Source organism: Oncorhynchus keta, chromosome 34 (assembly GCF_023373465.1).
Source record: "Oncorhynchus keta strain PuntledgeMale-10-30-2019 chromosome 34, Oket_V2, whole genome shotgun sequence".
Classification (NCBI taxonomy): domain Eukaryota; kingdom Metazoa; phylum Chordata; class Actinopteri; order Salmoniformes; family Salmonidae; genus Oncorhynchus; species Oncorhynchus keta.
Window position 1 is genome coordinate 54,279,480 of NC_068454.1, and position 21,545 is coordinate 54,301,024.

The window sequence follows — 21,545 nt, forward strand, 5'->3', positions numbered from 1 at the left end:
AATGACACCAAATGATAGTGATGTTGACTTTTTTTTACGAGAGTAATATGAGTTCTAATAGCCACCTCTATCTATTTGGCATGTTGTCTTGAGTTTATGTTGTGTAATAACTCAGTTCAACTGTGTTGCGGACAGAAGTTAGAGACTGCTACATTTAAAGACCAAACTATACATGTAAATCTCTTGCGAGCCTAAATGTGGTAGGAAATGAGTCCTAAATGTGTAGGAAATAAGTCCTAAATGTGGTAGGAAATGAGTCCTAAATGTGGTAGGAAATGAGTCCTAAATGTGGAAGGAAATGAGTCCTAAATGTGGTAGGAAATGAGTCCTAAATGTGGTAGGAAATGAGTCCTAAATGTGTAGGAAATGAGTCCTAAATGTGGTAGGAAATGAGTCCTAAATGTGGTAGGAAATGAGTCCTAAATGTTGTAGGAAATGAGTCCTAAATGTGTAGGAAATGAGTCCTAAATGTTGTAGGAAATGAGTCCTAAATGTGTAGGAAATGAGTCCTAAATGTTGTAGGAAATGAGTCCTAAATGTTGTAGGAAATGAGTCCTAAATGTGTAGGGAATGAGTCCTAAATGTTGTAGGAAATGAGTCCTAAATGTGTAGGAAATGAGTCCTAAATGTTGTAGGAAATTAGTCCTAAATGTGTAGGAAATGAGTCCTACATTTTTAGGACTACAACATTTATAGACTGCTAGTGGAGGACCCACCTGCTCTTCTCATAAGAGGAAACACGCAGAGAAGGAGCTGAACTGTAGAAATAGAATTCCAGTAATTCTATTTCTAAGGGCTCAACTTAAGCTATATAAAAGCCTAGTTAGGTCATGGGAAAGGTCTCGGAAGTTTCTTCGTCTCTGCAAACACACTACATGACCAGAAGTATGCGAACACCTACTTGTCCAACATCTCTTTCCAAAATCATGGGCAATAATATGGAGTTGGTCCCCCCCTTAGCTTTTGTTACAGCCTCCACTCTTTTCAGGGAAGGCTTTCCACTAGATGTTGGAACATTGCTGCGGGGACTTGCTTCCATTCAGCCATGAGCGTTAGTGAGGTCGGGCACTGATGTTGGCCAATTAGGCCTGACTCGCAGTCGGCGTTCCAATTCATCCCAAAGGTGTTTGATGGGGTCGAGGTTAGGGCTCTGTGCAGGCCAGTCAAGTTCTTCCCCACTCTCGACAAACCATTTCTGTATGGACCTCACTTTGCATGGTGGCATTGTCATGCTGAAACAGGAACAGGCCTTAACCAAACTGTTGCCATAAAGTTGGAAGCACAGAATTGTCTAAAATGTTATTGTACGCTGTTGTGTTAAGATTTCCCTTCACTGGAACTAAGGGGCCTCGCCCGAAAAACAGCCTCCACCAAACATTACAGTTGGGACTATGCATTCTCCTGGCATCTGCCAAACCCGCGCTTCAGCACTAGGCAGTCCCGTTCTTTGAGCTTGTGTGGCCTACCACTTCGTGGCTGAGTGGTTGTTGCGCCTAAACATTTCCACTTCACAATAAGAGCACTTACAGTTGACCGGGGCAGCTCTAGCAGGGCAGAAATTTGACAAACTGACTTGTTGGAAAGGTGGCGTCCTATGACGGTGCCACGTTGAAAGTCACTGAGCTCTTCGGTAAGGCCATTTTAATGCCCGTGTTTGTCTATGGAGATTGCATGGCTGTGGCTCGATTTTATACACTTGTCAGCAACAGGTGTGGCTAAATAGCTGAATCCACTCATTTATATTGCTTCACTTGAGTTTCTGGTGATTTTTCTTGGCATTGTAACTTCCTATAGTGTCCTTGCGTTCAGCCTTTGCATTCATAAATGTACACCTTTACCATTAATCTCTCCCTCCAGTACATCTGTATAGGTGGTTTGACTTCACTTCTTGGTTGACTTCATAGCTGTCAGTCACTGCCATTGGGCATCGCCTGTCTCCTCCATAAGGATGGTATGAGAGGATTTCAGGAACTGCTAATTTTCCCTCCCTCAGAGCATACACTTAGAATACACGTTATTCAATGTTTAAGGAATGGCCCTCTTTACATTCCTCAAAAAGGTTTGGGTACTGAAATATTGCAGTCGTAGAGCAAAAATAATGTTTTCACACTTCCAGTTAAGAGATACACTACTTCCATTCAGAATATGGCTGATCTATCCCTCTATGGTTGCTATTTAACTAGGGTTTTTATTTTGGCAAGTAAGTTAAGAACAAATTCTTATTTTCTATGATGGTTTAGGAACAGTGGGTTAACTGCCTGTTCAGGTGCAGAACGACAGATTTGTTCCTTGTCAGCTCGGGGGTTTGAACTTGCAACCTTCCGGTTACTAGTCCAACGCTCTAACCACTAGGCTACCGTGCCACCCCAGGGTTGCTATTGAACTAGGTTTGATATAGGGTTGCTTTTGAACTATGGTTGCTATAGGGTTTCTATTGGGTTGCTATTGAACTATGGTTGCTATAGGGTTGCTATTGAACTAGGGTTGCTATAGGGTTGCTATTGAACAGGGTTGCTATTGAACTATGGTTGCTATAGGGTTTCTATAGGGTTGCTATTGAACTAGGGTTGCTATAGGGTTGCTATTGAACTAGGGTTGCTATAGGGTTGCTATAGGGTTGCTATTGAACTAGGGTTACTACTATACTATAGGGTTACTATTGAACTAGGGTTACTATAGGGTTGCTATTGAACTAGGGTTGCTATTGAACTAGGGTTGCTGTAGGGTTGCTGTAGGGTTGCTATTGAACTAGGGTTGCTGTAGGCTTGCTATTGACCTAGGGTTGCTATAGAGTTGCTATAGGGTTGCTATTGAACTAGGGTTGCTATAGAGTTGCTATAGGGTTGCTATTGAACTAGGGTTGCTATAGAGTTGCCATTGAACTATGGTTGCTATTGGGTTGCTATTGAACTAGGGTTGCTATGGTGTTGCTATTGAACTAGGGTTGCTATAGGGTTGCTATTGAACTATGGTTGCTGTAGGGTTGCTATAGGGTTGCTATTGAACTAGGGTTGTTATAGGGTTGCTATTGAACTATGGTTGCTGTAGGGTTGCTATAGGGTTGCTATTGAACTATGGTTGCTGTAGGGTTGCTATAGGGTTGCTATTGAACTAGGGTTGTTATAGGGTTGCTATTGAACTAGGGTTGCTGTAGGGTTAGTTTTGAACTAAGGTTGCTATAGGGTTACTATTGAACGAGGGTTGCTATAGGGTTGCTATTGAACTAGGGTTGCTATAGGGTTGCTATTGAACTAGGGTTGCTATAGGGTTGCTATTGAACTAGGGTTGCTATAGAGTTGCTATAGGGTTGCTATTGAACTAGGGTTACTACTATACTATAGGGTTACTATTGAACTAGGGTTGCTATATGGTTGCTATTAAACTAGGGTTGCTATAGGGTTGCTATTAAACCAGGGTTGCTATAGGGTTGCTATTGAACTAGGGTTGCTATAGGGTTGCTATTGAACTAGGGTTGCTATAGAGTTGCTATAGGGTTGCTATTGAACTAGGGTTGCTATAGGGTTGCTATTGAACTAGGGTTGCTATAGGGTTGCTATTGAACTAGGGTTGCTATAGTATTTTAACCAGAGGGTCTACTTTATGGAATTTATTTGCCCGCTTACCTCACTTTTAAAAATGTTTAAACTCTTGAATATATCTTTATATATTCTCTAATAGGCTGCTATTCACACATCTGCTCAAAACTAACAACATACATGGACTGCTGGTAGAGATGTACTGTAGGTTATAGTAGGTCATGATAGTTGGATTCAGTTAAAGAGCTTAGGGATAGTTCCCTTTCTGGTTCTCCAGCTAAAGCCTGCGGAATGGACAGACCCTGCTATGTTGCTGTCTCTGACTACCGTGTCCCTGGAATCACAAAGAGCTCCCTTGTGGCGAGATCAGCTCAGAGACGGTCCATTTGATGATAGCTAGAGAGGAACGACAATGTTGGAAAGTTACTGCTGATGTTGATGTCCAGAGCTGTTAGAGAAAGGACCCTTTCTTTTCTCAGCCACAAACAAACTAAATAAATTACAGCAGGCTGCTTTTACGAATGGAAGTTCTTCCAGGAATCCCCCCTGTTCCGCTCAGAGGAAAGAATGCGACTGATTTATTCTCTCCAGATGGAGAGGTTTTTATGGGCAAAATGTGGATAATAAATCACCTTATTGTGTGTGTTCATTTGTGCGGTGCCTGTGTGCATCATTTTGCGTGTGTGTGTCTGCTGGTTTAAATGTTGACTAAGTTGATTTTCAGGATGCCTGGCTAAAAATATAATACAACCAAGCCTCTTCAGGTCGCAATGCAAATTCTGCCCAAGTCACTGCCAGTAAGGAAGGGTATCTTGTGTCAGTTTTGTTTCGGTGACGGTTGCTGGGGCAACAGCCACGTTCTTTCGACCTCAGCCACAGACGGTACTGTATTTGCCTAGTCTGTGTCCCATTTACAGGCGGCGTCTCTATGGCAACGCGTGGATCAGCATGACCACTCCCATGTGTGGTTTTGTAGTCGCTGAACGTCGCTGAGTCATAGCACAAACATTCCCAAGGTTTTTATTGTGCTTTTGCTTCCTCAACACCGACTTAGCTGCTGCCCTTTCGTTTTACTGTGGGACACGTTTGAGTGTGAGACTTAGTCCTCTACTGTGGCTTTCCCCCGCTGTGTAGTTTAACTTCATTAATCATATCGACACTGTGGAATGAATGCTTCCCTCTGGTCTGGAGCAGCCGCCGGGCTCTGGGTGGCGCAAACGGGCCGAGCCCGGTTGTTGGCTAGCACTCCCGGGCCCGACGGACATTTCCTCCCTGCTCCTCCATCTTAGTTCCAATTCAAACTCCGACAGGAAGCGCAGGGGACAAAAATCAACAACAGTTATCACCCCAGAAACGGCCTTGTGAATAGTGTAAGAAGAAGTTCATGATAAGGTATTGGTTGTAGTGTGTCCTATGCAGACAATGTTGATGCAGCTCTTAGTGAACCGTTTTCGTGTTATCGTCAGCAATTCCACACTGCTCTTGTGATTAAAAAATGGCAATAATGCTACAGGTGCTTCTACATGTTCAAATGAGACCCGGAGTTGGAAAACCTTATAAGAGAGTCATCACCAGTGCTGTCTGGGAAAGCAAGTAGAGACAGGTCTGATGCCTGCACAATTATTTTATTGTTGAAATTTGCACAATGGTGTTTTACTGTTATCTCTCCTATCTTGATCGTATCCTTCAAAGTGCGTTGTTAAATCCACTATGAAGGCATCTAGCCAAGTGCACTGACTCATATCTGTGTGTCCCAAATGCGTTGCGAATGTTATCTTCCAGCCCATGTCCCCTTCAAAAATGTTAACAATTTGGGTAATCCTTCTTCAGCCACTCAAAACAAAGAAAGTATTGATTATTAATACAGGTTTGAACTGTTATGGAGCCTTGAGTAAGGGAGGATATCTGGATCTCTTGTCACTTTCTCCCTGGGCCTCAACACGCCTCCAACTGTCTGCAGAAGAACGGAATGTTTCTTTTAACAACCTGGACAAGGCCTAACCGCTCACCTCCATGAACTTAGGAATGAGTAGGAGAGAGTAGAAGAGAGGCGAAGATTGACTGTGGGGTGAACTTGGGTAAAAATGCAGTACTGAATTGCAGCTTTTATTGACTAAGACTGGGTATAAGAGAAGAAGGCCAGATTCACTCTTTGTTTTTGTCCCTCCTCTAGTTTTCTCTTTGCCTCTCTATCGCTCCATGGCAATGTCCGACCTTCGTCTTAGTCAGCAAGGCTGAAATTTGTGAGGCCTCCAGGGACAAGGAGCCCTGTGTGTGTGTGTGTGTGTATGTGTGTGTTTGTGTGTCTGGCCTGACAGAGTGGTTCTGGAACAATCTGTGGGTGCTCTTAGATGTATGGGGTACGGGGTAATGAGAGAGACAGAGAGAGAGAGAGAGGGAGAGAGAGAGGTGCGGGCGGGCAGGAGCCGGAGGAGGACACATTGATTCCTGGCAAGGCCTTAGATTTATGGTGTAGGCCTACTCAGATGTTGCTTTGTCTTTATGGGCACATTGGACATAAGATGAAAAGAAGCTCTTGTTCCATCGACCCCCTCCTTCTCTTCCTTGTCACATCTTGCATGCAGTGTGGATCTACAAGACAAGACGGGCAATATGTTTCACATGGGGGAGAGAAGTGGTTCAATTCTGGCCTAAGGCAGTGGAGGTGGTGGAAGGTTTAGTATAGTCTATATGGTCTAGAGGGTTAGAGTGGATGGACCCAGGAGAACCTGAGGTGACACTGAGAGGTCAAAGCGCCATGGACATGGCTGAGTGTTCAATGGGTGACCCACTGGGAGATCGCTTCTGGCGCGGCACTAAGAAAGGTAGGTGACAAACCAGACTGAGAAGACATTCCTATGAATGGTAGGTGACAAACCAGACTGACGCAACATTTCTAAGACTGGTAGGAGACAAACCAGACTGATGTGACATTCCTAAGACAGGTAGGAGACAAACCAGACTGATGCGACATTCCTAAGAAAGGTCGGAGACAAACCAGACTGACAAGATTTTCCTAAGAAAGGTAGGAGACAAACCAGACGGATACGACATTCCTCAGAGGTAGAGGTGAGAATAGACATGAGGAGGGGGGGTGAAAGACATGGTGGGTGCGTGGATGGAAGCCAGCTAGCTGTTTATCTTTCCTTTTGGACAGGTGGATGGTTGAGGTGCATGCCTTGAGGTCTTGGTCAGAGCATTCCTCCCTCTCCCACATTTTTTCCCCCAGTTGCTTTTGAGTTTCCCACATACCTTCTATTGCGCATTTGCATACGTTTTCGGGGCATAAGTTCCGCAAGTATTGCCACCAGCCAGGTGTGCGACTGAGGTGTATTTAGTTTTGGTTCAATTATAAATACGATAGAGTTTGTGGCTACTTTCTTTTTACGTTCCAAGTGTGACTGAAATATGACACGCCCTGCTTTCCATTCTACGTAGTCTGTCATCCAGAGGGGCTGAAGTGGCGAGATTGAGGGATTGATATGAGAGAATATTGGACCACCACAGTCTGCCCGTCAATGGTTAATCCTGACTGGTGCAAAAGTGAAGTAATCATCCTGATGTTTTGGCTGCTGCAGAGCTGTGCTGTGTGGAAATCTATGGCTCCCACAGGGGATCTGCGAATGAGCAGGACTGTTTCACATTCCCTGCCGACATCAGATCCCCGAGTCTGCTGGAACTTGTTTACCGCACACAAAGCCTTGGTGAACACAATGTACCACCACAACTTTCAAACCTGATTTTCATTACGAAATGCAAAGTGGGATTTTTGGCATACATCTGACTTTTTCTCTTCAGAATTGAAACATTGATGTGAAATGAAGCATTGCTCGATAGTCTGACAGGTTTTACAGTAAGAATGTTGGAGTTGATAAACATGACACCTTAATGTAATACACTGTAAATCTGTCGGACTCCGTTACAGGCCCACGATTTCAGCCCTCGCCCATAGTGAGTCCCACTGGGGTCCTCTTCCAGGATCTGCAGGGGGCGCAGTTACAGTTTGGTTGGTCAGGGAGCGCACCACTGTCCCCCGCCGAATCTCGGCTCATTAGATTAGACAAGTAGCAACACTGGAAGTGGGAGAGGTGCTTATTTTCGGCGGGTGAGCGGTAATCTCTGACTTCATATTTCTTTCCACTCTGGGAAAGGAGAAGTCGTTGTGATCCATGACTCATGGAGTTGATATTTTTCACCTCAAGCTCTGCACCCAATTTATAGGTTTTCCATGTGTGTTTCGTGCCTCTGAGAACTCAGCCAAGCTGCTCTCCCTTAACACCTACGCTGCTCCTAAAAGGATTATTGATTCGATTTGTATTACTACCACTACGCTGCTGTTCATTGATTATTGATTGCCATTATTAGTATCCATTTATCCTGCTACTGGTCACTTACTCCTGTTTATATTACCGGTAGCATATTACCATAAGTATTTCTACGTATATTCTTGCTACGAGTCACTTTTCAGCCCTGTTAACATGTATATCCACCTGTCACGCCGACACTGACAGTCTTGCGCACACACACTAACACCTATACACACGTTCACCATCACGCACACACACACCCACCACTTATTCTGCTGACGTGCTGTTTACTGTTATTCATGTTCTTATAATTTCTCTTGCTACCAGTCACTTTCTCCTAAGCCGTGCCCACGTGCACATATCTATCTACCTCAACTACTCCAGTATGCCTGCACATTACACTGGCACTGACCCTGTATGTAGCTTACATTCTCCTATTTATTTCATTTAAATGTATTGTCATACTAGGTTGATATTGAATACTGCGCTGATTGGAAGGGCTCGCAAGTTAAGTATTTCACTGTCCTTGCGCATGTGACAAATACAACTTGAAACTTCCTCTTGCGTAACACACACAATAGCCTCTTCTTCAGATGTGACATCAGCTTCATTTTTTTTCATATAGGTGAACTCTGCCCAAGAGAAAAGGTCATGGCACACCCACATCTTATGCAAAAGCTTAGTTTTTACCACTTAATCATTCGGACCTGCTTTACTTGATTCCAAAACTATTTAATTTATTAGGCAGCATCTGGAGACAGTTCTAGCTTGGCCGAGTTTACAGAACAGCTCCTGGAGTTTGCTATTGATCTCTGCACAATATGTGTGTTTCTCTCTCTCTCTCTCTCTCTCTCTCTCTCTCTCTCTCTCTCTCTCTCTCTCTCTCTCTCTCTCTCTCTCTCTCTCTCTCTCTCTCTCTCTCTCTCTCTCTCTCTCTCTCTCTCTCTCTCTCTCTCTCCCTCTCTCTCTGTTCACCTCTCATGGACTCAACACCCTCTGTGTCAACATGCCATAACTTTCTCCCCTTGCAGTCGAAGTTGATGTTTAATTTCAATTAGCCGAGAATAGTCAACTTGTTTATTTTCCTCTCAATATGTGGAATGCCAACGGCACCTCTTTTTCTCTCCTTCTCCTTCCCTCTTTCAGCCAGCTCATGACGAAAACACTGCTCTTTTGTCTGCAACAGTCCTTTGTGGTTTTCCAGTCTTTCCTTATGGTGGCCTTTGGTGGTTTACCGACAGAGGCTGTCCATTGCGATGCCAACTCACCCACCACACCTCTCTTTTCTTTTCCTCTGGTTTAGAATTTCATGACAAGTTACACCAGGGACGCTGAAGCCCTCCATTTTGGATCTCACTAAATCATCCCAATTTAGTCGCCCGCTTCGTGCCAGGGGTTAATCTATGCTGCTCTGGCCCTCTTGCATTTCAAAGGTGCCACTCAAGCCTGGCCAAGGTGCTGATTGACACGGCCCGTGAAGCAAGACACACTGTAGATTAAGGTCACCTCAGTGAATGAGCTTTCTGGCCCTTAATGTTGCTTGATGCTGCTTGTTGCCACTCGGGTCATGAACCATTTTATAGCAAGTGACCAGTCAACCTGTTGACCTTTGCTATGTTGAAAGCTGTCAGTCACCTGGATGGCACTTTTAACCGTTACCGTACAGAGAAGGGGTCCAAAGAGGTGCTTCCTAAAACTAGGTCACATCTGTCAAGTTGCTGAAGCTCCCAAAACCCTGTTACCCTAATTGGTGACCCAGTATGCAGGGAATTGACCAACCGTCGCTGACTGGGGGAAAAAAACATATTTTGTTGGCAAATTCTCTCAAAAGACACCAAACACGGATGTCACGAATGTATAACCAATAAGTGGACACTTCCAGCCAGAAAGTGCTTAGTCCAGTACTAGGCATAATCTGTGTCTAGAAAACTTTCTCAATGGATCCTCCCGGATAAGTCATATTGACATCAACATTAATCTCCATGTCCACGGTTGCCTTGTTACCCCAACCTATAAATTTGTGATTTTCTCTCTATAAGTAGCCCATTTTAAGAGGTGTTATCGGGTTAAAAGCGCCCCTCCAGCTGGTTGCAGTCCTCCCCCGGTCGAGAGATTCCAGAGGTGCGAGGTGACATGCTAGTCACCTTGTCCCAATCTGAGGGGGTCATCCTCAAAACCAGATCAAGCGAGCACAAAAACAATAGGGGTTGTAAATGTATAATTGCACAGATACCCTTCCCAGTTTCTGGGAAACTAGTCAGGATCGAGGGAAAGATGAAAGATAAAAACCTGCTGCAGAGCGCTCAGGACCTCAGACTGGGGTGATGGTTCACCTTCCAAAAGGACTAAAAACACAGCCAAGACAACACAGGAATGGCTTCGGGACAAGTCTCTGAATTTCCGTGAGTGGCCCAGACTTGAACCCGATCGCATATCTCTAGAGAGTCCTGAAAATAGCTGTGCATCGACGGTCCCCATCCAACCTGACAGAGCTTGAGAGGATCTGCAGAGAAGAATGGGAGAAACTTCCCAAATACAGTTGTGCCAAGCTTGTAGCGTCTTACCTAAGAAGATTTGATGCTGTAATTGCTGCCAAAGGTGCTTCAACAAAGTACTGAGTAAAGGGTCTGAATGCCTATGTAAATGTCATATTTCAGTGTTTTGTTTTTAATAAATTTGGCAAAAAGTCTAAAAAAACGTTTTTACTTTATCGTTATGGGGTATTGTGTGTAGACTGAAGAGAGATTAAAAAATTAAAATAAATGTTAAAATAAGGCTGTAACGTAACGAAATGTGGAAAAAGTCAAGGGGTCTGAATACTTTCCGAATGCACTGTAATTCATTCCAGTTCATTCTTCAACATTAGAAATCTCCATAGCCTCCCCAGCATTGGCTGATCTAGTGGAGGGAAGCATACTGTAACGGAGTTCAAGTAAGTTACTTAAGAAATAAGGCCTGAGGGGGTGTGGTATGGCAAATATACCATGGCTAAGGGCTGTTCTTATACACAACGCAAGGTGGAGTGCCTGGATGCAGCCATTGGTATATTGGCCATATACCATAAACCCCTGAGATGCCTTATTGCTATTATAAACTGGTTACCAACGTAATTATAAAAATACATGTTTTGTCATAGCCGTGGTATACAGTGTAATATATCACGGCTGTCAGCCAATCAGCATTCGTGGCTCGAACTGATATTGTGAAGTGGAAACGTCTCGAAGCAACAAAGGCTTAGCCACGAAGTGGTAGGCCACACAGCTTACAGAATGAGACCGTCGAGTGCTCAAGCACGTAGCGCATAAAAATCGTCTGTCCTCGGTTGCAACACTGACTACTGAGTTCCAAAGTGTCTCTGGAAACAACGTCATCATAAACTGTTCTTTGGGAGCTTCAAGCCTAAGATCACCATGCGCAATGCCAAGCGTTGGCTGCAGTGCTGTAAAGTTCGCCACCATTGGATTTCAGAGCGTGTGATGAATTCCGCTTCCATCTGGCAGTCCGGCGGACAAATCTGAGTTTGGTGGATGCCAGGAGAACGTTACCTGCCCCAATGTGTGGTGACAACTGTACCGGGGCTGTTTTTCATGGTTCGGGCTAGGGAAATCTTAAGGCTACAGCAAACAATGACATTGTAGACAGTTCTGTGCTTCCAACTTTGTGGCAATAGTTGTGGAAGGCCCACAAGGTGATACAGAAATGGTTTGTTGAGATAGGTGTGGAAGAATTTGGATCGTCGCCGGGGGCTTCAGACCGTGGATCGTCGCCGGAGGAACCGTACCGTGGATCGTTGCCGGAGGCACCGTACCGTGGATCGTTGCTGGAGAAACCGAACCATAGATCGTCGCCGGTGGTTCCAGACCGTGGACCATCTCAGGAGGTTCTGGACCGGGGACTGTCTCAGGAGGTTCCGGACCGCGGACCGTCTCAGGAGGTTCCGGACCTTCTTTGGTGGTTCCGGACCACGGACCGTCATTGGAGGTTCCGGACTGTGAGACGTCACCGGAAGCTCTGGAATGGGATCTGTCGCCAGAAGCTCTGGACTGGGGATCCTCGCCGGAAACATGGTACGTGGGGCCGGCACTGGTGGTACCGGGCTGGTGACACGCACCTCAGGGCGAGGAGCAGGCACAGGACGTACTGGACTGTGGAGGCGCACTGGAGGCCTGATGCGTGGGCCCGGTACAGGTGGCACCGGGCTGATGACACGCACCTCAGCGCGAGTGCAGGGAGGAGGCACAGGACGTACTGGACTGTGGAGGCGCACTGGAGGCCTGATGCGTGGGACCGGCACTGATTGTACCGAGCTGGTGACACACACCTCATGGCGAGTGCAGGGAGGAGGCACAGGACGTACTGAACTGTGGAGGCGCACTGGGGATACAGCTCGTAGAGCCGGTGCAGGATATCCTGGACCGAGGAGGCGCACTGGAGACCAGGCGCGCTGAGCCGGCACAACCCGTCCTGGACAGATACCCACTTTAGCACGACAAGTGCGAGGAGCTGGCACAGAATGCACCGGGCTGTGAATGCGCACTGGAGACACAGTGCGTATCACCGCAAAACATGGTGCCTGACCGGTCACACGCTCCCCACGGTGAGTACAGGGAGTTGGCGCTGGTTCACTCCCCTCAACTTTCGCTGCCCACTCCTTGCTCATTCTGTCCCAATATTCCTCCTCGGTCTCTGACTCACCCTCACCGTCGCCGACCACTCCGTGTGCCACCCCCAAACATTTTTCAGGCTGTCTTTGGGCTTGTGTCGTGGCCGCGAACCCTGGCGTCGTCGCTGTTGTTCCCTCGCTGCCTCCGCCTGCTTCCATGGCAGGCTTCTGTCTCCTGCCATAATGTCTTCCCACGTCCAGGATGTCCTCCACTCCTGGCTTTCCTCCTGGGCACGCTGCTTGGTCCGTAGTTGGTATTACTAAGTGAAACTCACAGCAAAACAAAACAAAACAATAAATCTCAAATGAAACGTGAAGCTAAACAATCGTGCTAACAGGCAACTATCCATAGTCAAGATCCCACCAAGCACAATGGGGAAATGGCTGCCTAAATATGATCCCCAATCAGAGACAACGATAAACAGCTGCCTCTGATTGGGAACCATACCAGGCCAACATACATCATTAACCACCTAGATAACCCACCCTAGTCACTGTCCCGCCCCAACCAACATAGCAAATAAACAGCTCTCTATGGTCAGGACGTGACACTCAGAGCATGTGGGCTCGTAATGATCTGTGGTGTGTTTAGTCATCTAAAGACCTATCATAGGTCGGTTAGACTACCTGCAGTACTGTTGGGAACTTACTACCTGGATGTGGTTTGTGCCATTATCCGTAGCAGAGCACTTGAATGTTTTGCTGGCAAACTCAGCTGTCAAGCATCCTGTTGACTTGCTCTCTTTATTTTCTCTCTTACGTTCTTCCTCCCAGAGACAGATTGTGGGGGTCTCAGTCGTTTATTAGCAGCTGTAATTACATCTACCAGCCACATGAATTTGAGCTTCATTTGATTCCTGGACATATTACTCTCAACGCAACAGATACACACAACTGGTCTCTAAGACATATCCTGATGACCTTTGTTTTTCCCTGGGAGTGGCTGGAATGGCTTGGGGTCTTATATCAGAGTGGGCAGGCCGTAGGCACGTGTCTTGGACGGACCATTGAGTCCCAGAGCACAGAGCCTTTACAGTGGGCATGGAGCCCAGTCAGCGTCCCTGGTGTGGGTGCTGACATGTCTATTCTGGGCAGAGTGGGTTTTCTGACACATCTAAGCAGACTTACCAGGAACAGGATCTGGCTGGAGTGGACTCTCCTACGATCTCGCCTCTCTCTCTATCTATCTCTCTCTTTCTCTCGCTCTCGTTTCTGATTATCCCGTTTTTCATCTCCCTCTATCTATTATCAATGTCGACTTCCATTCCCTGGCCCGACGTCCCATTGCGAACTTCAGCAGTCCAGAGATAATGAACAGCTTATTCAGCATAGTGGAAACAATTCCCTCTCTCTTAGACTTCTATTTCTGACCATTCATTTGGTTGATAATGCAAACATACAGTATCAGCAATCATAAAGCAATTGCAACCATTACGACCTGTTGAAACACTGAATCGATGGTCAGCTGTGTCATAGAGTGTCATGGTTTGGAGGAAGGGGTTATAAGTGGGTCTGGGCATTTAACCAGTTCATTGTCATTGTGAGACAACGGGTTGTTCAGTTAGCACTTTATGCACAAACAGCGCATGAAATCCCACTGATGGGCAGTTCTAAGAGGAGGGTACTGGGCATGTGGATGCAAATTATCCCTAATTAGGAGTGCTGGCATGGGCAGAAGGCACAACTAGGGGACATGGCATGACACAGTGAAATTGGGGGATGGTATTAAGGTGCTATTGCCAGTTTATCGTTTTTAACCAGGAGCACATTTTCTTAAGGAAGTAATAGGGTCATCTCTTTTCATTATAAACTGATAGATCATGGTCCTTTTGAAATTGATGATTAATTGGAGACATTTCATTTTAAAGCAAAAGACAAAATAGTGATTTATAGTGAGTTATAGAGCTGTCACTGAAAGCAAGTCTAAGCAGCGGGAGATCTGTTCTATGTGCTCTATTTCTATGATTCCCTTGCTTAAGTTGAGTTTTTTTCTTCTTTTATTTTCGGTTTTGTACACCAGCTTCAAACAGCTGAAAATCCAATCTTTTTGGTTATTGAAAATATATTTCACAGTGGTTTAGATGGTACAATGATTCTCGACAGTTGTTTTGTCACAAACTGAAATTAGGTGAACTATTCGCATTTTCAGCAACCAGGAAATGGCGAAGCAATTTCTGCATATTGCAACTTAATATGAATTGTGTAGGAGTACAAACGCACACCTGCACAACCTTCCTTTCTGTGATTAGGCAGACTGTAGCATGCCAATGATAATCCATTTCTTTCGTAGTTGCAAGGAATGTGTTTGCAGTTCATTGCCTTCAGCATTCCTTGTGCTTTTACACTATTAAATGTGGCCACTGACCCTTCTTCTGAAAGAGTTGCTAGTCTTGAGTGTGTAAGGTCATGTTAGGTTCAAAGGTGATGGTGTTTTATCATTTAGTTGTCATGTTGGCAATAGAATAAGCTTTCAAATGTTACCCACCTGACCCAGATTGTGATTTATAATAGAACGTTTTTGGATTATGTAAACAACAACAGTAATTGTGTGATGGTGGGGACACAGGCCATTGCAAGTGCGCTTGCTTCAGTTCCTCAGTGGCAAACCAAGGAGAGCTAAAAAATAAAATGAAAACAAAGCACCGTGCTGTTGAAAGCTCTTTTCTTGAGTCATAAAAGTGCATTGAAACTACTTTCAAGTTTGGACAGGTGTGTGGCCACTTGGAGACACCAGTTAGTCCTCTCACTCAAATCCGTAATTGTTTTTTGTTCATATCTTGCCCCTACTCCGAAAGTACAGTGAATATTCATATTCTGTTGAATGTATCCAGAGTATTTTCAGATGTTGTCATTGACAAATGCTGTGAAAAGTACGGTCAAAGTAAAATGCACATAAAATCAACATTGTAATGTTTGGATTCAGTCTTGTGTCAGGTGAACAGGTCTTTTGGTCTGACAATTTCCCCGTCATTTCCAAAGTCTTATCTTTCAATTGCTACCCTGGTCATGCATATGCTTTTTATAATTCCTCTGTTGGAATTATTTACATGTGTCGCTATATAATGCATACAAACAAGTCTTCAGTTTTCACTGAACGAGGCTATTACTGTGGCAGTATGTACTTTTTTAAATGAGCGCCTTAGATCTAATTGCATGCAGTTAGTTTTAAGGAGCTGTCTGTATTCTAAAATATAGACCTAAAAGAGTGCAATTACATCAGGTGATTATTTTAGGATGGCTTGATTGGTGATTGAACGCTGATTTGCGCCTATTGTATAGTTTGGCTGAGAGCGCAATGCTAACTGTTGCAGACCGCTGTCTTGTGAAGTGGCAGTGGAGTCAAGCTGCCCTGAACAACATATTTATGGCCCGCTGCAGCCCTTAAAGAGGATATAGAGAGAAATAGTAATGGTGTCTTTTTGTAGACACTAACTCCACCATGGTTCCTTGGACAAGGCCTATGGGGAAATTAATGGTGTTTTTGTAGGGTTTCTGGATAAATGACGAAAATAAGGTTTGTGGTAAATACAGGCTTGAGGAGATCTTATATGTTTTGTTCTATTAGATCATCTTCGACAGCTAATGTCACTTTTTGTGAATTTCTATAGCGTTTACGTAATCCTAAAATGCACAAAGCACATAAAGGCTTCATAATTCATAAAGGTCAGGTTAACTGACTGATATTACCTCATAGAACAAAACGTATTTCCTAAGATTTCCTAAAGCCTGTGTTAACCTCAGACCTTATCTTTGCCATTTATCCCAAAACCCCATTCTTTCCCCATTAATTTTCCCCATAGGAATGGCTGAACGAACCAGAGGTAACTCATTTCCTGGTTTTAGGACTACAAGCTGGTGAGCTCTATTTGACTTGCTCTGAACTGGAACACTGTCTTGTATGTCTGTCGCCATGGCGATGAAAAAGAAAACCTTTTTTTGTGGTTGGAAATAGTAGCCTATGCGTTTCCTCATGGCATTCTTTGCGTTGTCGCCACAGGCATTACTCACATACTATCTATCAGTGAGTTTCAGACCTACGTGTTTGTTGTACCTGATAAGTGTGTGAACGGAATATAATTCAGACTAATGAAATGTTCTGCCTTGATCTCTCTTCCCCTAAGGGCACTTTCTAGTTTTCCTCTCTTACACACATGAATGCACTGGAGACTCCCTCTGAGAGAGAGAGAGATGATCTTGGGGAGGGTAATCTGATATCATGTTCCTGGGTGCTGTGAAAGGTTAGCTATAATGTACAGGCTCTTTATATAGTTGAGTCAGGCAATACAAGTTCACTGGCTATATCAGGGCATGAAGCCTCCATGTGAGCCGTTTGGACAGTGGGAATAGTGGTTCTTACAGCCTGTTGCATCACTTTAATGGGTTACATTGGGAGAAGTTGGTGAGATTCTTTTATTTCCTCTTCACCTGGTGCCCTAACAAAACACTGACATGAATAGAGTTGAATGAAATCGATGGTTTGCGTGCGATCTGGCTATACCTCTTTGGCTTGTGAACAAGATGGATTAGTGAAATAAGTTCAGTCCCATAGGGCTATTTGTGCTTTCCACCCTGACTTGTCTAACTATCAAGTTACAGCATTCTAATTTTAGTCGGTCACATCAAAGCCTCTGTCCATGTCACCGTAGCTGTGGCTATAGCCGATCTCTCTTTTATCTCTCACATGATCTGTATGTGTCATACTATATACAAGGAGAAAGTGTGTTTACTCTCTTAGGCATGGGGTCTGGAGAGATGCAGTTTTCAGGCAGATCCTCTGTGTGTAGGGCAAAAGTCAGGCAGCCAGTGATACTGGATCTGAAATGTGTAAACCAGGGTGGTTGGGGGGTAACAAGCCTCCCGTAAGTAAATGTCTAGTGTGTCTCTGCAGTGTAGGATGGCATGCCTAAAGGTTGTCTCCCTTTACTGCCGCTAGCCAATCTCTCCTGGTCCAACCCACAGTGTGTGACTGTGAGCACACGTGTGTGGGTGGGCGTCTTCTTTTAGCAACAGCCCTGCATGTGCTCAAGTACTACAGAGGTCTGTTAGTAGCTTCCATTCATTTGACTTTTCTTTCTTTCACTCGCATATCCCAGTCTATTCTCGATTGCGCACGTTTATTCACCCGCTCGTCAGTCATTTTCGGCATTCTGCCGTTGTTTAAGTTAGTTTACTCTGAAGTTTTTTTTTTTTCCATGCCAACTTTTCCTCAACTGTAGAGAGAAGGTAGGAGGAGCCATTTGGACCAGTGTGCCTCTCTCTCTCTTTCTCTCGAACACACACACACACACACACACACACTCTCTCTCTCTCTCTCCTTCTGACACTGCCGCTACATGCGTCAGACCGGAGTCTGTTCACTTCCAAGCAAGTCTGACTAAAGCGTGGAACAGTACTCTTTTGACTTAGTTTTTTGAGTTTTCTTTAAGTTTCCTCTGTTTCCTCACGCGCTCAAAGACAACAAGAAGAGAGTGAAGAAGCAATAAGAGAGAATAAGAGGATTTATTCATACTTTTTGTGATTGGATTGAAAAGCACTTGGCACACGGTTTTAGCCACTGGACCCTTTCACAGACTGAGAAGTGAGGTCATCCTGAAATTCATTCTCCCTTGGCGGAGTGGCTCCAGCTTTGTTAGTCGTACTTTGAAGGGACAAACCGACACACACACACACTCACACACAAATACACACACACACACAGAGCAACAATGGTGGCCGGAATGGTGATGCCCTTGGTGGACTTGAGGGTCATCTACGAGCTCCTGTTTCGCGATGGCGTCATGGTGGCCAAGAAGGACAAGCGGCCCCAGACCAAGCACCCAGAGATCCCCAGCGTGGGAAACCTGCAGGTGATCCGCGCCATGGCCTCCCTCAAGTCCAGGGGCTACTTGAGGGAGACGTTCGCCTGGAGGCACTTCTATTGGTACCTGACCAACGAGGGCATTGTTTACCTGCGCGACTACCTCCGTCTGCCTGCTGAGATCGTCCCCTCTTCCCTGCAAAGGGTTCGCCGTCCAACAGCCACCTTGGCCGTTGCCCAAAGGGCAGCGCGTGGGGTCCAGTCAGTGGACGGCCCCACATCTTATGTCCCCAAACCTGGCAGGGAAGAGAGTCAGGAGGCGATGGCTGAGCGCCAGGTCTACCGACACAGGAGGCTGGACGCAGCTGAGGAGGAAGGCCCCTCAGACCGAACGCCAAGGTTCAGAGGTCGCCCCATGGCCACTGAGCCGGTCAGACCAAGAGCACCATGGGTATCTGAGGCCCAGGCCCAGCCTCCCCTGAGGAAGGCACAGGGCTTCCACACTGAGGCTTCAATGATGGAGGAAAGCCAGGGGAAGAGGGCATCCACGGTTACCTTCTCTCAGACCACTGAGGCTAGTAGCAGAAAAGCAGTGATGTCCCCCCAGGAAAAGATCATCACTAAGGTCCATGCAGAAAGGCCCCAGGTGTTTCCGGTTCAGAAAAATTCTACTTCAACACATGAATCACAGGTCAGCATCAAGTCAGTCTCCTCCAAAACAGCCCTCCCATTAGCTGTTACTGCAATGACTAGTGCTGCAGTAGCTGGGGCTGCAGCAGTGAAGGTCTCAGCTGAATCCTCTTTCAATGAAGCGGGTGAAGAGAAGCCCAAGAAAGCTGCAGCAGCGACCGTCCCTGAGGAGACCCCCAAAGTCTCTGCTGAACCTTTCCCCAGTAAGCCAGCCATCCCAGCACCCCTGCCCCCTACTAAAAAGGTTAAGGAGGAGAAAAAAACAGAAGTGAAGGTAATTCCAGAACCCAAGAAAGCATCAGAAATGACTGTCCCCCAAGAGACCCCGAAGCTCTCAGCCGAACCCACCAAATCATTCAAAGTTGACATCACTGCTCACTTACCAGTGGTCAATGGCAATGACGGTGTTGTTATTGAGAAGGTTATCGAAACTAAGAAAGTGATGATTGAAGATGGCTCCAAATCAAAGAAGAAAAAAGCAACAGCGAAGGCTGTGATTGCTGAACCACCTGTCACAAAGGTGTCCCCAGAAAAAGGACTGAAGACCCCAGAGGAAGAGACACAGGAGCCTGCTAAACACCCACCAGCTATGACATCGTCAATAAAGCACAAGGGACCAGAATCCAAGAAAGAAACTAAGGCTGAGGTTCGAAGAGAAACTAAGGCTGAGGTTCAAAAATCAAATGAGGCTGATCGTCAGACCTCCAAACCAGTAGTGGAACAGAGCAACACGAAATCTGTAGTATTACAAGATGCACCCCATCCCGTTGCAGCCCCTCCAGCTGAGCCTCCAATCACTGTCCAAGTGCAGGAGAAGGCTGAGACAACCAATAAAGTGACCTCAGGCTCATCTGGAAAAATATCCCACAGGTCAAAGATGAGTGTCACTAAAGTGGAAATGGTGACAGTGCCGAAGACCATAAAGATGGAGATGACACAGGAAGCCCTCAAACCTGTGGAGATGACTTTTACACTGCCACTGCAACCACCTCAACCTGCCATAGTGCCGGAGGCTAAAGCCCCTATAGAAACAACAGTGGTTGATTCATCAAAGGCAAAAAAAGCTAAAAAGAAAAAGCAGGTTTCTTCCCCAGACCTTGAAACCACAAAACCATTATCCCCACCTGCAGCTGAAACGTTATCAGCAACAGAGGTGCCGCTGACCAGGGCCACCGTCAAGGGTGACCTCCCAAACACCCCCGGGGCTAAAGTAATGGACTGCTGTCCAAAGATGCCTCCGGAAAGAATGTGGTCTGAGGAAACCAGCGTGGCAGCAGCTGTGCAGGCTGGGTCCCCTGCTTTAGACAAGGGGGAGGCGGAGCCTGCCCATCTCTCTGCTGAAAAAATCAAACGGGAGGACCCGAAACCAAAAACCTCCTCTGCGAGGGAAGCACCCGTTGCAGCCCGAGAGACAGCGTCAGCCAGAGCCGAGGCACGGGCCAGCCTCCACACTGAGCAGGGGGAGCTTCCCAGAGTTGTTGCACAACACTCAGCCGCTCTAGCAGCAGCACAGAGCACAGAGGAGGAGAATAAGAAAAGTCTATCTGTTCCTCCCAAGGCCTTGGAGAAGGACAAGGAACCCCCACAGACCCCTGCAGCCACAGCCCCTCTGCCAGCACAGCCTCACCTGGAGGACACCAGTGACCAGCCTGTAGACGAGGCCAACATGAGGAAGAAGATAGTAGTGGTGGAGGAGGTGATTGAGGTGCAGCACATAAATAGCCCGCAGGCAGTGGCTGGAGGAGAGGTTCCTCCTCCTGTTGTACCTGAGATAGCAGGGAAAGAACTGGACTTTGATGTCCTGCACGCACTGGCCATCGAACGGGCTCTCCTGGCCGGGGGAGCGGTGGTCGAGTCCGCCCAGAGCACCATCTCCGACGATGACTGGGACCACTCTCTGGACGTACCCGAGGAGAAGACCTTCCCCAACTTCATAGAAGGTTTGCGAGAATTTCTTGTTTCCCCCTATTTACTTCCTGTCCTGTGTGTTTATTGTGTGATGTCACTGTTGCTGAGGTTTCCTCCCTTGTATATACTGTGGGAATCTTAGGTGGGTGTTGTGGTGATGGCACTACCATGTCTTTTACCATGTGCTATTATGTTCTAGTTGCATAGTGGTATAAACAGTGTTTAGGTTATTATACTTGTTGGTTTATGCATCTTTCCCTTCAGAGTATATCCTTTGAAGTTCAATCGATGGTATTAGTTTGGTCAGCAAAAATCTGTATTATAGTTTCAGTGTTTTGATTTATATTCAATTATAAAACCGGTTGCACTTTAAGAATAGTTTCAGTGAGATGATGAATGAGTACAAACCAACTACCATGAAGCTGTGATTTATCTATATGAGAGCGCATGCCTCTATAGTAGTTCACACCCTAATGTATATTCATATCCTATCTGTTTCACTGGCAGGGAAGATAACTCAATCCTATACACACCACCAAGTCAAAAATGTGATAGATGTTCATGCATAACAGCATATTGTAGCATACAATGCATGTTGAAAAGTGTCTTTTTGCCGTACAAACAGCAGAGCCACCTGACCTTGA

At 45.8% G+C, this 21,545-nt stretch overlaps 1 protein-coding gene across 13 annotated transcripts in view; it reads left to right on the forward strand.

Annotated features, from left to right (window-relative positions):
* LOC127915142 (plectin-like) overlaps positions 1–21,545 on the forward strand; it is a 177,321-nt gene that overhangs the window by 64,672 nt on the left and 91,104 nt on the right. For 4 of the 13 annotated variants that reach the window (XM_052494078.1, XM_052494079.1, XM_052494080.1 and 1 more), the window contains exon 1: positions 17,869–20,933. The exons of 7 other annotated variants lie outside the window; for them this stretch is intronic. In XM_052494078.1, the coding sequence (XP_052350038.1) occupies positions 18,212–20,933 (2,722 nt within the window). In that variant the 5' untranslated portion in view covers positions 17,869–18,211. Of the gene's footprint in view, positions 1–6,265; positions 6,362–17,868; positions 20,934–21,545 lie in introns of those variants that run through there. 2 more of the 13 variants (XM_052494090.1, XM_052494094.1) reach the window with 2 other exon arrangements.